The 18,073-nt window shown below is 35.4% G+C and overlaps 1 protein-coding gene across 12 annotated transcripts in view; it reads right to left on the reverse strand.

Annotated features, from left to right (window-relative positions):
- Positions 1–1,405: 1,405 nt before the first annotated feature.
- PCGF5 (polycomb group ring finger 5) overlaps positions 1,406–18,073 on the reverse strand; it is a 117,665-nt gene continuing 100,997 nt past the window's right edge. For 6 of the 12 annotated variants that reach the window (XM_070610563.1, XM_070610574.1, XM_070610546.1 and 3 more), the window contains exons 9-10: positions 13,699–13,758; positions 1,406–7,125 (exon numbers count right to left, since the gene is read on the reverse strand). In XM_070610563.1, coding sequence (XP_070466664.1) covers positions 7,078–7,125; positions 13,699–13,758 — 108 coding nt within the window. In that variant the 3' untranslated portion in view covers positions 1,406–7,077. The remainder of the gene's footprint in view (positions 7,126–13,698; positions 13,759–18,073) is intronic. The other 6 variants (XM_070610604.1, XM_070610610.1, XM_070610586.1 and 3 more) reach the window with 1 other exon arrangement.

The raw sequence follows: 18,073 nt of genomic DNA on the forward strand, positions 1-18,073 counted from the left end.
AAGAAGAGGAATGAGGCCAGGAGACTGTTAACGAAACAGCTGGAGACCATTCTCTCAGCATTACCCCTGCTTTCTGAAATCTGGATTCTTCACTAGGGTTTTATCGGTGTCAGTATGTAAATATGCCATGTGAGGGCTGGGCTATGCCACAGTGACTGTCAACAACCCTCTCAAAGTTCGTAATCTAATGGGAGGACACAGCACTCCAGTTGTTGTGGTTGTGATAAAAGTGTTACAGAAGAGGGAGAGGGTCGGGATAAACCTGCTGGAGTTGATGGGATCTGGACTGGGCTTTGGAGGAAGGGGGCTTCCACTGGTGGGAGCTGGTGACCATTTGGTGCCTCTTTGTCCTTTCTGGGCATGATTCTTCATTTGATTGTTACTGTGGCACTTCTGGCACCCCAAATCCCATGGCAGAGTTTTGGGTGTCAAGCAGGGTTCTATGTGGCTTCCAGCAAAACAGTCTGCAAATTCCCCAGCCACATAAAAAGCAGAGGCCAGCTCCCCAGCTTCTCAGGCCTAGCTGGAGTGCGACTCCTCCATACCTTTCTAAACCAGTGAAAAGATCACCGCTGAGCCCGTGTTGAAAAAACTCTTCTAAGAACTGGGTAAACTGTGACCCATTTTCTCAAGTGGAGCTGTGGCAGATTGATTAGCAGGTCACAAAACTGGTTTTCTTTTCCTTGGGGCATGGCTTGACTATGTCTTCCAGCCTTCCCTGAGCCCTTCACCTCAGGTAAGTGAGGCCATGTAAGTTTTGGCCAATGCCATGTGATAAAAGTAACGTGTGCTACATTTCTGAGCACTTCCCATGCACAGACCTCCATATTCTTTCCCACTCTGCAGCAGCCTTGAAGATGAAGCTAAAAGATGGAAGGAGTCAAATCCTGCTCAGAAATGCTGCTTTCCATCTCTCACTGAATGCCTGGGGTTTCTAGCCACCTCCGTGGTATCACTAACATAAAGCAAAGCTTCAGGCATCAAAGTCATAATGGGGCAGAGCTTTCCTGACTTGAATGTCCTACTTTAGCTGAACCAGAATTCCTGCGGCAAGTGTACATGAAAAGTCTTACTAATACAAGGCTGTTATGTAACTGGCTGGAGGAAGCAATCTTTCTTTCAACTCACTTGGGCCTTTCTTTGATACCCAATTACTTTCAAGAGATTATTTGGATTTGATTAACAAAATGAGTAATTGTTCTAAAGTGTGTGTGTGTCCACCTCGAGTATTATTTGAGGGGCAGTCTGCCATCTTAACTAAACAGCTCAAGAATCTTCAGAAAATGGTTGATCTCAAATAGTCAAAAACTTCACTAAAATTTGCTACAGCAGTACTTAACAGAGACACTTTAATAGAGGCTGCAATCTGTAACTACTAATATTAAGGATCACAGGAGACAGCAAATTATGCAATCAAATTTTTAATAACAAAGATACTGTTTTTAACATGGTCAAATATACTTGGCTAAGTCCAGATTTTAAAAAACAAAAGTATCTAGCCAAACAGTACAACCATACAGCTTTGTACAGAACATTCCACAGATCAACAGAAAATACATTTGAGCACAAAAATAAAAAACATTTAAAGAGAATCTCTAAGCAGCATTTTATTTCTGCAAAACAGACATATATCTTGTACTGATTAAATATCTACAAGTGCTTTTCCTTTACAAAAATACATATATTCTTAATAGACTAAGTCATTAACAATGACCTGGTAATTCTTTCACTTCAATTTGAATGATTTATAAGCTAAATCTTACAACCACAAAAAGGTTTTTATTTGTATTAAGATGTTACCACTTTTGACAAAAAAAGCTTAAAATATTTTATATTTCAAAGGAAAATTAGCAACATAACTGTACAATATACTCTATGATGGTTTTATTTAATGTGAGGGCGACTCTATTAAAACGGATGCTTGCTGTTGTGTTGCCAGATGCAGGAACGCAGAAGACTGGCGCTCCCCCCACAAGCTCTTGTCGTGGACCACAGCTTCATAAGGACACTTAGGCCCCCAACCCCGTTCTAAAAAATACAGCAAAAGAAAACCGACCCCAAACAATGTTAGGCTGATCCCATTACACTTTTAATGTGTAGAACTCCTGTGCCAGTGGACTGATGGGAAGTCTACGGAGAAATGATCTGTTTACTATCTCCACATTGCCCAGAAATGTCCAATATTCACTTGTACTAGATCAGTTTCTTATTCCATGAAGCTCTGAGAGATGGAAGAAAACTAGACCGGTATTTAACGTATATCTGTTTCGCTTGATTCTAGATTTAAAGATAATTAAAATTAAAAAGCATTTCTGAACAATGTCTTGGTTTCGAATCCTAGAAAAGGCATAATGAGTACAGACACATTTTAGTGAGCATTTAAAATAATGTTTAATTTCATAACTTTCTGAAAAGGAAGTGCTCAAGCATTTTGATTCTATTTGAAAATATAGTAAGGACAGCAAGTAAACACACTATTTGTGAAAACTACATTACACTAGGAAGAGAATCACTTTAAATTTTTGGGAAAATGCCATTGCTTTAAGAAAAAGAAAATTATGAAAACCCTGTAATGTATATTTAAACACATTTTAATGAATTTTCAATCTGATGTTTTTCCATTAAAATACTAGTGAACTAGGCCCATCAAGCAAATCCAGAAACAGCTGGTTATTTTGTGCTTTGAAAGGGTTTCTGAGTCTCTAGCGTATCTTTCAATTTTTCATAAACTAGATCTGGAACATGTTATGCTCCTTATTGCAGGGATATATATCTTAAAATAATAATAGCATTTCACGTTTTTGTGTTTCTAATCCAGAAAATTAAAGTATGGCAAACTCATTCATTTTTGTAATTCTTACAACCAACCAACGTCTTACTGGTATAAAACAGCCTGCTGAAAACTTCCTTCTGATAAACCAGAGCATGTCATAGAGTTTTATCCTACACAAGGAGGCTCACCATCATAAAGACTTCACAACATGCGCTTCACCTTTAAGGTGCCCACTCCAGGAGCGCCCAAAGGGAACGGTGTAGGGAGAGTGCTTAACTTGATGTATATGCTCTTGATCTGGGACCCATTTTGCCAGATTTGGCTGTATGGCTAAATGCTAATGACAATAAAGCCATTGCTGAGAAACAAGACAGAGTTACTTTTTAAGGGAAGAAAAACAGGCTTTCATGAAAATTTTGTTTTAATTACAGAAAAAGCACTTACTTATGTAAGTCCAATAGAATATACTATTTTCTATACAAGTAAGCATGTCGGCACTTTTCCCAAGGTCTGTCTTTAACAAAATTTCCCATATTACAGAGAACTCAGGAAACTAAATAAGCATAATTTTAGTTTATACTGCCTCCATGGAATAAAAAGCTTCTCAAATTAGAATTTAAAACCTCAATTTCAATTTTCTTCTCAAAGTATGTATTTCTCGCGCTTTTCATCCAGAAGGAGGCTATTTGTTGTGTTTATCTCTCTCACCTTTGAGGATTTCCTAAAATCTGTCAGATGGTTCTGAAAAACAATGAACATATTTGAAAGGAACTGTACTCTGATTACTGCAAGAAAAACCTGCATTTGACTGATCTGTGATAATTCAGTTTAAAGCCTTTCTTTGGTGATAGTTTTGCTATTAATCAAGGTTATTGCCTAACTATATAAAATTAAATTGCAATCTAAAAATTTCCAACTTCCAAACTGTTAAAACTGTCTCTCCAACATGGTTATTAATTAACAGTAAAATATCTTTGGCGATATCTATTTTCTTATGAAAATCTTTCAAAAAGAGATTACTCTTATGAGTGCCTATTTAGATACGAAACCATTCATAAGAGACAGGTACAGATAACTCAATGTATGCAATAAATCTAAAACAGAAATGCACTTTAGCAATGAGGCACTTTCTCTTAAATATTTCAATAAAGCTAAACAGTTCACAATAGTATATAACACACTTTTTTCCCCTTAAAGAATCATTTAAATTTAGATTCCACTTGAGTGTATAATATAGTTGAGCAAACTCATTAAATTTATAAAATGTTGCATATTAGTATGGGACAGATTTTCCATGAATAAAGACATAATATACTTTTCTAAAAGTAGTTAAAAGATATTACCCAAGGTACCTGCACCCCAGAATGAATGACCTAATTATCGCCTCGTTAATGAGTCTTTTAGTTTATTTTTTTATATTTAAAGTATTTTGTTAATCTATAGAAAAGGCCATATTCTGATTTTTCTGTTAACTAACATGATGACTTCAGTTAAGGTGATGAGTATAAACCACAGGTGGCGTTTATATCCAAAGTTCCTTGATCCATTTACATCTATGATATCCAAGGCAGAGAAAACAGATAACAAAATCTTTTACGGAAGTAAAGGTCTTTCAGTGTATTGCTTAAGAACAACAGGCTAAAGAAAAACTTAATTTTATTTTTATTCTCCAATTTTGCAGATTCAGAGGATTATTCCCATAGGTTATTGAGATAAAGAATGTTTTATTAGCACCCTAAGTTTATAAAGCTAACCACAAAAGTTGCCTGTATATTTTTTCTATACCTGGTTTCTTACAAATTCCACATCCTGACTTAGGGAATAATTAACTGGGGATTTAGTGTATTACTCGACACGAAAGTAGTCCCATACTTAGAAAATGATAGTTGAATACACCAAAAGAGGTTGGTTGAAGAAGTCTGTGGTTCTAATAGTAACACCGGATTACTCAGGACCATCATAAAATGTGTACCTTTCCCCAAAGGACAACTGGATGCCCTTCTCTCTGTAAGTTTTCACGTTTTGGCACATATTCCATTGCATTTCAATAAAAATGTTAATACATTAACATTAATAAAGGAATTTTATATAAAACTATTCTCAATTCCATAACTGCTTCCTATATATTTCCTTGGAAAATAGTGAAATTACATATGATGAGGCAACAGGCCAAATTTAAAGAGATCTTGAATATAAAACTCATTTAAGGCTGTACGTTTTGGCTGGGGACCCAAAAACATCCAGGTCTCATTTGTGGTTTTTAAAATGCACTCTCAATTCAATCTGAGTTAAGTTAATTAAAATTAACTTCTGTATGTAAAACATTATTTTAATTACTGACCTTGATGTGACAAATTTATAATAAATTTTACAGTTTGTTAGGGATGTCAGGGAATTGTATTTCACAGCATGACAAAATAATTTCTGTAGTTAGAGTCAATTCAGTTTTTGGTTGAGTGTAATGGTCTGTTCCAACCATTTAAAGAGTTCACAAAAATCTGCCTTTGAAATTCTGCTTATGAGCCCTTGCGAGCACAAACACAATCTAACAAAATGAAACAAGAAAGTATTGCCATAACCTTTTTCACAAGTCAGAACAAAAACAACAGAAAACTTTAATATAAACTTTTTTACTTGAAACAAAGATAGACAGAAAAGATAATTATGAAGTTTCAGCCTCTTATATTGTGAAATGCATCAAAATTTAGCTGTATTTTGTACTGTTTCTTAGAGTTGTACATTTTGAGATTCAGAAGGCATTAATTTGTGATACATTTTACTGGAAAATGCAGCACGTCTACATGTATACAGTATAAAAACCATGTGTGTAACACACAGATTGTGCTCATGTCAGACTTCTAAAACAAATATTTGTCCTAACACTCAAGATTTTTTCCTAAGTTTGAGGCTAACTTATTTTGAAGCAATTAATAAAACTTAATTTTCAAAGAAGATTTTTTAAAACAAGTGTAAATTTTAAAAGGTTTAAAATGAAGTTCTTCATATAATTTAAGATAACAAGACATTCTTTGACTTGCGGACTAATCTCAAAATGAATGGAAGACTTAACAGAACCACCAAATCAGAGACACTGTCACAGCTCAGACCTTAACGGAATTTATGTATAAAACGGTAATCCCATTCCCCCTGATTACTACAGGATCTAAAATGAAATATCCTCAAACCATTAATTTTGGTTAGCGTATTTATCTACTACACTGCATTTATTCTATTTTATGCATATGGTTTGGAAATGTGATAGGTGACAATTTTAATCTACAATTGCTTTGAAATTTTTGAAATACATAAAATAGCTAACATTATCTGCTCTAAAAATCCTAATCTTTAAAATCATCAAAATCCTCTGCATGCCAAATGACACACACCTAAGGCCAACTTAAAAAGAGAAACCATGTACTCATTGAATGAGGGTGACAATAAAATGATGCATACATAAAATGGGCATACAATGACATTTCATGAAGCAGCACCCGCTTGTCATAAGGCATTATGAAAGAAGATTAACCTTACTTACACATTAATTTTGTTAGAAGTAAATGTGATCAGCTGCCAACATTTTGAATGGTTGTGAATCTAACTTCAGCTCTCTAAGAAGTCACATACGTTTTTGATCTGGAGGGCTAATCTGCCTTCCTTGTGCAATTGGTAGACTACACAGACATATGACAAAATGTCTACAATTATAATGTGCTCTAATGTTAAAGAATAATTGGAATTCTTCCCAAAAGGACTTGCACACTCAAGAGTGAACTATTTTGCACACAAAAAGCTTACCAAGAACAGGACAGTGGCTCAAAAACCACTTTTCTAGATACACTTCCCATACAAAATAATTTCGAGATATAATAATTGTTTCTTGTACAGTACTCTATTTAAACAAGAATTAATAAAACAGTAAGTATGTAAAAACTGCAACACCACAAAGATTGAGCCATATTACTAGTGTAATTAAACATTAGAACAATCTTGGAACAGGCAAGCAAAATATTCCAAAGGCCGAATCATGGCTGCACAGCTAACTTGTTTCCACCGTGACGTGTATTGTACACTGTGAGACACCACAGATACCTTATGCAGATGGTTCAGTAGCAGAATGGCACTTGGTTTGCTCTTAATAGAAACAACATAAATGCAACTGACAATTTAGAGACAGACAATGGCCTTATTTGCATGCTGAGAAATCTGGTTGTGTCCCTCTGGTCCACACACCGGTCCCTGTGCAATCTGCCGATGAGTCAACAAACAGCGCAGGATTCATCTCAGTGGCATCTAGGGCCCTTGGTCTAACCAAAATCAATTCTCGGTCGATACTGCAATACCATGGGGTATGACTATAAAATAAAAACAGATGATGAATAAGTCTGTGTTTATATCAAACAACACAGATAACATATAAAGGCTTTAAGAATCTGGGATTATAATTTACAATGTTTTCTGGTACTAATGATTATGACAATTAAGATTGTAAATATTATTAAAACACTGCTTTTAAATTGCCATTATTTTTCTACACTCAGTCAAGTTTTCCATTCTATGCAACAAAGGTCAAGTTCAAAGGCCTAAAGATGTCATACTGGTTGCACATGTGAATAGTACTAATATAACACTTAGATGCAGGGCCTGTGGAGGACTGAATGCTTAATGGTATTTCAGTCGTTAACCCTGTGAGGCTGAACAAGACAGGTCTGCAGGCTGGATTCCATGAGAGCTGCTGTGTGTGAGGGCCCACTGAGTCACAAATTAACAGAGACCTCCTGCTATGAATTTATGAAACTGGAGAGGTTTTCACAAATCACAGTTTTTAGTAAGTTTGACACTATTTTTCTTTGTAGCATTTAAAATTTATTTTAATGGTCCTTTAAAAAATGTTGAAAAGCAAGTAGCTAACAGTTACATGAAACATGTAGGTTACTGCCTCCTTTCAACAGTCAGTTAGCACTATTAAATATTTGATTTGACTATTATATAATTGAATGGTTCAGATCGTCCTTCATGTTGCTTTATGCAGAAAAGGTAACAGACATCAACAAACGGTACTGGGGAGGAAACAGCTTCTGCGGATAAAAGGCGTATGCCACACGACTACTTCTGCATCTGTTTTTACCCTCTATTTTATCATATCACATAGAACCCTAACATCACAAAGTCAGAAAGGGTCTGGGGAACTACTGGTTTTCCTTTTCTTAAAGCTGCAGATTTCCCTTTTTAAAATGAAATTTTGAGGAGCTATTTTCATGAAACCAAGAAAGGGCTGAAGTGGCCGCTGTTTCCCCTTCATCTTAGTGAGGGTGAACACAAAAATCCAGTACAGAGAACTGTGTATGCTTTCACATAGACGAGAGGGATAGACTGAGAATAACCGTTTCTGTACTATCACAGCTAAGTTACATATCACAAACGGAGGAGACCCAGTGTTGAAGTCTCTCTTCCTTCAGCTCAGCAAGGGACTGGAGGGTAGGAATGACAATCCCTACGTCTTGCTCTTCCAGTTGAAGAAGTAGGTGATGTCACTGCCAGTTTTCTAAGCGCTGGATTAAAATTCTCAGTCTCTCAGGGTTTCCATGGTCTAAATCTATTTTGGTTGAAATTTTGTTTACTTGTTTTTTATTTTAAACTTTATTGTGTTCCCTGTGAATCAGAGTATCTGGGAATGTAGCACAGAAATCTGTATTTTACAAAACTCCCTGGGTTTTCCAGAGCTCAGCCAGATTTCGAGACTGTTACCTAGACAGTCCACCCTAATTTCACTCATTTCCTTTCTACCCAACCCCAGCCCACGGCGTGCTCTGCAGGATAACAATCTTTCCAGCTTTGCTTTTCATTCCTGACTCTGCTGAATCTGCACACTTTCTGAAAATAATTAAGTCACTCCTTCTATAATCCATTCATGATATAGACAAGAATCCATCACCAGTTCTACTAGGATGAAGGTAGTGAGCGAGGCAAAATGGCTTGGTTATCATTGATTGGGATTCCCCAGTTTTTGGCTGAAAATGGTTTTGTTTTCCCCTCCAAGTAATCATTTGTGTTTGTTCTATGATACATATAAAGTTTAATAATTTTATTGGAATGAGTTAGAATACTGGAAATTGTGAAGATAACTTTAAGTTCTATTTGGGTTTCAGCCTGCTTTCTGAGATAAAATGGCAGTGCACTCACTATAATGAAATACGGCATCTCACTCCTCTGAGTGTTGAGTGAGTGCACTGAATGGACCCGCATTTTGTGAGTTTCCAGTCCTCAGTCTCATCATGTACTAAAATAAAGAACAGATAATTCTAAAGTATATAAAGTATATATTTCAAATGTGATAACTTTAGAAAATGGTAACACTGACTGATGTACAGTTTTTCTTAAAAAGCAAAGGTAAGTTGGTTTTACTGTAGATTTGGAAAATACAGAAAAGCACCAAGAAAAAAGAAAAATCATTTAAATCCCACCATCCAAAGTTAACCACCATAATCATTTTAGTGTATGTCCTTCTAGTCTTTTTGTCTATGTACGTATTTTTTTTTTCAAAACTGGAATCAGCTACACATATTGCTTGTTAAATACTTTTATCCATTTAAAAATTCCATAAATTTATTTCTATACTATTTAATATGGCCCAACATTATTTTTAAAGGCTGTATATAATGTATAGAAGTGAATCATAAGTTGTTAATAAATCTTTTGCAGTGTATTTTAGTTTCTTTCTTTTTCTCTTTTTTTGCTATTACAAATAATCTTCACCCAATGATCTATTCTCCACTCCCCACCCCTCCCAGGGTTGGTTCCTAGAAGTGGAACTGCTGGTCCCAACAGCAAACACATTTTAAAAGGCTTTTTGATAAATACTGTCACACTGGACTTTTAAAAAGTTCTATTTTTACTCCAAAGGAAATATAAAAGCTCATTCTTCAATAGCCTCATCAATAACCTCATCAATAACGAGTACTATCCTTTCTTTCCTCTTAATATGGCAATTTAATAAGCATGAAATAGCGTTTTATTTCTTCTTTCATTTCTTGACTTCTAAAGAAGTTAACCATTTTTGTATGCTTATTAGCCAGTTTTGTTTCCTTCTTTTGTGACTTGCCTAACCACGTCTTTTGCTGATTTTTCTATGGAAAGTTGAACTTTGTCTTAGAGATTTGTATGAATTCTTTATGCATTAAGGACATTAAAGCGTCCTGTCATACATTGCAAACATTTCCTTAGTTATGGTATTTTTGCTATGTACTTTTCAATATTAACGGTCAACTCAGTTTGTCTTCTTTTCCCTTTTACATACACAGTGAGAAAGGCCATTCCCACTTTGAGATTATTCAACTATGTTTTCTTCTTTTTTTTTTGAGGAAGATTAGCCCCGAGCTAACATCTGCCGCCAATCCTCCTCTTTTTGCTGAGGAAGACTGGCCCTGAGCTAACATCCGTGCCCATTTTCCTCTATTTTATATGTGGGACGTCCACCACAGCATGGCTTGACACGTGGTGCCAGTTTCACACCCGGGATCGGAACCGGTGAACCCCACGCCGCCGAAGCGGAACGTGCGAACTTAACCGCTGTGCAGCCGGGCGGCCCAGCTGGTATGATTTTTAACATTTCCCTTTGTGAGCCATGAGAACTCATATAATGTGAGGTATGGATTGAAACCCCCCCTTCACTACCCCAGTAGTCTCAGTACAGTTTACTGAAAACAAACCTACTAGATCACACCCAGCCCCAACGTCTATGCTCTGAGTTCACCAACTCCCCCTGCCAACTCCTGTCTCTTCCAGCAGTCCACAAACAACGAGACAGGACCACTCCTCGGATCTTTGCATCGTGTCCCCTCCGCCTGGAGCGCCTACTCCTGATAGACACGTGCTATTTCTCTCACTTCTTTTTGATCAAAAATCACCACCTCCAGAGGTCTTCCCTTGGCTAGTTATCTAAAATACTCTAATTACTTTAATTTTTCTTCTAACACTACACATTTTACTCATTTTTCTCCTGTTACCATCATTAGAGTGTAAGCTCCATGAGGGCAAAGAATTTTGTTCATTTTTACTTCTGTGTCCCATGGGCCTAACAAAGTGCCCAGTGCACAGCTAAGCGCTCAATGGATGTTTGGTAAACGAATATTTTTTTCCTCCACTGATTTGAAATACTCTTTGTAGATTCACACATACTAGAGTCTGTTCCTGAGCTATTCTTTTTATTGACAAGTCTTTGTTTAAGTTAGAACCCTATTTTAATTACTTCAGCTTTAGAATACATTTTGTATGTGGCAGTGCACATGCCCCCAACTACTCGTTTAAAAATGTGGCTGACCAGGAGCACTAGTTCATATTTCCTGATGAACTTTAGAATGACCGACTTTGTCCAGTTAAATAAGAATCTGGTAAAAGTGTGTTTGGAACTATGTTAAGCTTCATAATTTAATTAAGGGGATAATTGATCTCTCTATAATATTTAATATCCTATTTAAAGTTCTGGTGCGTGACGTGGTGTTTTGGTTATATATGAGAAGGTCTTTGATCTTAGGAAATATATGCTGAAGGACTTAGTGGTCAACTGTCCTGATTCTTGCAATTTACTTTCCCATAATTCCACAAAGAAACAACAGATACATTTACAAAGAGATTAATAAGATAAGGAGAGGGGAAGAGGAAGAGAGGGAAAGAGGAAGCAGAATATGTAGCAAAATGTTAACTGGTAACTGTAAGTAAAAGTAAAAAATCTTCCTTTGTATTGTTCTTTCAACTTTTTTGTTTTGAAAATTTTCAAAATAAGAAGCTGGTAGGAAAAATTAGGACTTAACATTAAAGTTTATCAAATGCCCTTTCAGCATCTACTGATGATTTTTATTTGACTTAGTGTGTGTGTATAAAATGTTTCTAATATATTACATATATATTAGATATATATTATATCTATATATATGTAATATATATATACATACATATATATATATAACTTCCCTCCCCCCAATATTAAGCCATTCTTGCATTTCTGATAAAAATACTATTTGGTCTTGGTTTATTATTCCTTTAGTATATTATTTCTTTGTATTTATGTTCAAAATGAGATTTGATACTAGTTTTCTAATTGGAGTCAGTTTTTGCTATCAAGATTATGTTACCTTTGTAAAATGGATTTGGAAGAATTCCATCTTTTTCAATAATTTAAAACAATTTGCAATAGGAATGATCTATTCCTTGAAAGTTTGAGAGAATGTGACCATAAAACTATTTAGGTATCCTTTGAAAAAGGGAAGTAATTCTTTAGTAATTTTTTTTATGTCCTTCCTGACTCAGTGATTTAAGTTTTCTTTCTTCTTGGGTAAATTTTATTCCATTGGTATTTTCCTAGAAAACTGTCCATTTCAGGGAATTTTCACAAAATTTAAAAGTTAATAGCATTATATACATAATATTTTCTTATAATAAAAAAGTGTTAATTTTTTCCTCAAAATTTTCTAGGTAATTTTTGACTAAAGGTACATCTTATCAATGACAAGTTCAACTTTCTGACAGGACTATAATCTATAATGAAGTGTTGAATAAAGAAAGGAAAATTTGTGTGGATTTTTGAAAATTTGGCCTTATTCCAGTTGTTCTCTAATACTTTAGATAAGAGTTTAAGAACATCTTTATTTCTAAGGAAATAAGCAGACATCAGTGCCAAGAGCATAAGCAAAGAACCATGTACAAATGAGTTACAGCTAAAGGCAAGGGAAGCATTACAATTCATTATCCCCAAACCAGCTGTGAGGCTAAAAGCATGAAACATCTAAACACTTCAGATACATACAAATCTTACCAGCTCAGTTAAATTATTTACTCACTCCTCACCCTTAACTGCATAATGTAAAGAGGATGACTTTTTTTTCCCTGAATGATTTTCTCTCGGCCTTTAAAATTGTTAAATTTGCTTACTCCATTGCTAAAAAAATCAGGACTTAACCAGTGTATATTAAAAAGCACACATTTTAATGACGGGTGTGGGGATGTCCATATCACAGCACTGACAATAAGACTGAGGGAAATTCTGGGTAAACTGCTAATTTAACATTTTTGATTAATGATCTGAAGTGGTTCTTTTAATACTTAGCACACATTCATTTGCGTGTTCACCCCAACCCTAAAACTGCAACTTTGGAGTAAGTTTGCTAGTTATTAGTTATACGATTACAATTCTCTTTTCTTGGCTTCAAGGAAACAAGGATGAAGGCTAATTTCTGGGATAAAAGAACAATGCAGATTTTTAAGAACTGCTATAATTAATATATGGATTAAGGTTGATCACAGATCATCTCTGTACTCAACAGTAATCCTTACTATACTACACTTAGTCTCTCCTGTTTTTGAACATTTACAACATATTTTTATTAGATAAACTTTCCTCAGATCCATGTTCAAGTTTTCTGGGTGCATTATTAAGTTAGTTCACTTAACTCATTTCTGTATTAAAAGAGTAATTAACCCCATTCAAGTGCACAGGGCAGGGCCTATTAAGCAAGCTCACAATTACAGTGAGCTATTGCCGTAAGTTAGCTTCACCTAGTCGGGCATATTTTACCTTTCACTTGTGGGTGAATGACTAATTAAAAAAAAACAAAACACTTATACAAAGAAGTGTTCGGTAAGGAGCAGAGATTTCTCAAGGGCTGAAACTCATAATTATTAACAATTTCTGACTCACAAATAATGGTCTTAACATTTATAATTTCATTTTTAGTTCAGTAAAATTAAATAGATAATTCAAGACAACTAAAATAGTGGGAAACTTTGGGGACTAGAAAAGATGAAGTTTTGTAGCTCCAATAAATACTAGTTTTGCAAAGTTACATGTCATTGGAACTTGAGTCTGGGATGAAGCAATCCCCATGATGGTGGGCATCATTAGGGTCATATGTACCGTCGTGAGTGCCTCTTACCTGATATAAAGGGCCATCCTGAGAGCAGACTTGCGAAGCTGAGCAGTTCAGACACCGAAACTGCGGAGGAGATGAACTCATCAGATAAGAGGCATCCACAACTGGATACATATTTAAAACTGATTATTTAAAATATTTTAACGTCAAACATGAGTCAACATGATTAATTTTCAGTAAACACTTTCCAAAATATGGTAGTTGTTTTTGGGGAAGAAAGAGATTTTAATAACTTAGCAACTCGTAAAATTTAGCTTGAAATAATTTTAGTATATGAGTTTTGTTAATATTCTGCAAATATTTATCAAAATGGTGGCCTATCCTTTCCTTCTCCTCTTCAAATATGAACTCCTTGGGAAAACCCTCACCTCTTCAATCACGGAGGGCACCCTCTTTCTTCCATCCCTTTCTCTGCTAATCTCTCCTAGATCCCCTCTTCAACCACCCCTGAAAGTAACAGTGTTAGGAGCTCCGAGCTCTGAGAGGGGCATGGCACCCACCTCAACCTGGGAGGGATCCATCGTCTTTTAGATTAGGTTCTGTACATTGCTCAGATTAGGTTCTTAGTCTCTGTATCTCCTTAAACAGCATCAGATTGTGAGCACCCTGAGTCTATATGTTCTTCACATTTGCAGTCTTAATAGCTAAGGCCCAGAACTGGTACACGGCACCCACTCAAAAAATGTTTTATGAGTAAATCAATGAATGAACATATTTTAAAACTACTGAGTAGATTATTTGTAAATTCATTAACTTTTAACAGTTTAACCATTCATATTAAAAATCATTTCCAAATCTTTTTCAATATCATGTTAAATACTTATTAACCATAAAATTATTTTAATTGTAATAGGATTATAAAACATAAACTATATACTTTGCAATTATATGAATTCAACATTGCATGCCACTTCAAAATGAAAAAAAATACATAAAAAATATGTGAGGTGTAAATTAACCAGGATAAATCTAACATCCCAGAGCAGCTTTTAAAAAGATATACTTTGAAAGAATATTTAAGTAAGCAATCATTGAAACAAATATATTGACAGCTTTTTAAATAAAATTTCAGAAATTTTCCACTTCCCCAAAAGACTTGCAATTTTTTCCGTAGAAGTCAGTGTCTGAATTTCTGTACAGGGTTCATCAACATGCTATAAGACAAGCCTAGCACTGCTATCCTTGCACCCTTTCTCTCTGAAGAGGCCCCAAGCTCCGGCCTGTGAGACTTTGCCTAACTATGCAAGTCCCAAGTAGCATTTAACAAGAGTAAAGGGTTAAGGTGGAAAAAGGCAATTTCAGTAAGTGATTATTTTCTTTTCCTGTTAATCTCTTTAGTATCAGTCAAGATAGACGTTTGCTTGCTTTTCCTAAAATTGCTTGATAATGCAAATAAAGCAAAGCAAAACAGACATGGTGCAGTAACTTTAGGTATGGACTTGCAGGGGCTGCTGAAAGAGCTAAAACCAACCAGGATCATCTGGGAAAGAGGGGCTGTATCGAGAGCGGGTACTCAGCATACCCAGGAAAAGGTAAGCAGGAAGAACATGAATTCGTGATGAAAGCTGAGGCTGAATAGAAAGATATTAACAGTAAGCCTTTAGGGATGAGACTAAGTGTGGGAGGAGAGAATTATAATAATAATAAAAGCTAACATACATAAGCTATTAACAAAATAACTAACATTTATTATGTCAGGCACTATGTTAAGTACTTATATAATATTTCATTAATTCTTACTAAAAATTTTCAAGATAGGTATTGTTATCCAAATTTTAAGGATCAAAAAACTGAGGCAAAACTAGGAAGCAAGACACAACTGGGAGGAAATAGGTGCAACATATACAACAAAAGATTAATATCCAGAATACATAAAGAACTCCCAGAAGTCAATAAGAAAAAGACAAACATCACAACTAAAAAAAAAAATGAAGGCAATGGATATGAAAGGAAATTTCACAGAAGAAATACAAAATAGATAATACGCAGTGTTGGTGAGGATGTCAGAAAACGGCACTCTCATATATTATCAGTATGATTATAAATTGCTAAAACCTTTTTAGATGGCAATTTGTCAGCATCTATCAAAATTTAAAACATGCACACTATTTGTAAATCCACATCTGGAATCTAGCCAATGAATATGCTTGCAAATGTGCAAAAAGATATATGGACTGGAATACAGCATTGCCTGTAATGTCAATAAAGTTGAAAAAAATCTAAATGTCCACCAAAGAAGTATGTTAATCAAATTATGCTACAGTCACACAAATGGAATACTATCAACTTATTACAAGGAATTATTTCAAAGTTTATTGATTCTCCACAAGACATATTATCAAATGAGAAAAAGAAGTTTCAGAACAATACATGATTCCATTTATGTTTCAAAAAATGTGATCAACACTGTATGGATATTATAAACAGGATCCATACACTAGTTTGGTGGTTAGTTTAGATAACTAAGTCCCTTCCAAACTGAGATCTAATTCTGTAATTCTACACCCTCAATTTATAGATGTGGAAGCCACAGGGCAAGCCAGTGGTCATGGATCATGTCTCCTAAAATCCTATTACTCAAAGAATGATCCAAAGGTCAGATGCATGGGCATCCCCAGGGAGCTTGTCAGAAGTGCAGAATCTTGGGCCCCACCCCAGACCTAGTGAATCAGAATATGTAGTTTACCAAGATCCCCAGGTGATTTATATTAGAATTAAAGTTTGAGAAGCACTGGTTTTAAAAAAAAAAAGGTACATTTTCTCCCACTAATAAGCAAAAGATGAATGCCAATCTTGAGTATAAGTCTTGAGGTGGGAATACTGTTATGAACTGAAAAATTTCTAAGAGATAGCTAAGTTTGACCAGATATTTGATTACTAAAGATAAAAATCTTTCAAAAATGCATCACGACAAAGACAAGGATCCAGAAAGAGCAGTGACCATAGAAAACAGGCTGAGCCTAAAGTGGAACTGCCCCAGGATAAAGGAAAGGAGTGGCACAGGTGCTGTATGGCACAGGGAGATAATGTCACTGCTCTTGAGAAATGGGGACAAAATTGATTTCCCCGAGATTCTTCCTAAAAGTGTAGAAACAGGACAAGGTAAAGAGGTGATCTGAACATGGAGCAGCCTTTCCTGAGGCAAAAGACCCAGAGGGGCAGAGGCAGCATCCAACATGAAGAGGGGAGAAAACCACAGAGTTTACTCACAGACATAGAAGAGAGCAGAAGATATGAGGAGACACCCCACAGCACTGAATAGAATAAAAAACTACAAAGATGCCAGTTCTAGTTTCAACTTAGAAATTTAATACAATGCCAATCACAATCCCATTCTCAAACTCACCTGAAAAAATAAACGGGTAAAACTAGCCAATACAATTTTAAAAAGAATAATAATGAGCTTTGCCCTAACGGATACTAATACACATCATAAAGCAATCTAGAAGGCCAAACTATTTGCCTTATAAGTTAGTTTGGACTTCAAACTTATCCCAACGAAAATGGATAATTGAAGGGTTTTTAGATAGGGGTGTTATGTGATCAGATTTTAAAAGCTATATAATGTGTAATGCTGGTGTAGAGATAACACTGGCTCAGAAGAACAAAATAGAATGTCCAGGAACACACACACACAGATATATATAGATATATCTGTGTGTGTGTGTATATATGTATATATATGTGTATATATACATGTGTGTGTACATATATGTACAGATGCATATGCATAGAGAATGGTGACATCTCAAAACAATGAGGTAAAGTATGGGTTTTTCAATAAAATCTTAGAATAAGTCAGTCTTATTGTAGGTATGTGTGTGTAAATAAACAAATCCCAGGTGGATTAAAATAATTAATATAAAAAAGTACTAGGAGCAAGTGAAAGAACCACAAGGTCGTCATTAGTTTAGGAAATAAGCTGACCCAGCCCAAGGCAGAGCCAGTCAGCAGTGCCAGCAGGTAGCGTGATGTGAGCTTTGCAGACGTCCTGGCGTCTTGCTGGCAATGGAGGGTAGAGATGGGAAGGGATGTGATGGCAAGAAACACCCTAGTAGGAGCTTAATCAAAAAATGATTGTTTTATTGCTAATTTGTCCATTCACTCCAACTGTCAGAATTCATCAGTTAATATTATAATAATTCATAATTAGCCAGAACACGAGCAAAAATTTAAAATTTGCTTAACAGAAAACAAATAAGAAATTGAGATTCAAATAAATGGAATGGTCTTTAGGATTAGTTTGCATAACACCTTATAAAAGACAAAACTTTCATTCAATTTACTCTTCAAACAAATATTTATTGAGTATCTGTACTAGGCATTGCTCTAGGTGCTGGAGACTCAGCAGTGAATAATAATCCCTCACGTTACATTT

This window comes from Equus przewalskii, chromosome 1, assembly GCF_037783145.1.
Source record: "Equus przewalskii isolate Varuska chromosome 1, EquPr2, whole genome shotgun sequence".
Lineage (NCBI taxonomy): Eukaryota > Metazoa > Chordata > Mammalia > Perissodactyla > Equidae > Equus > Equus przewalskii.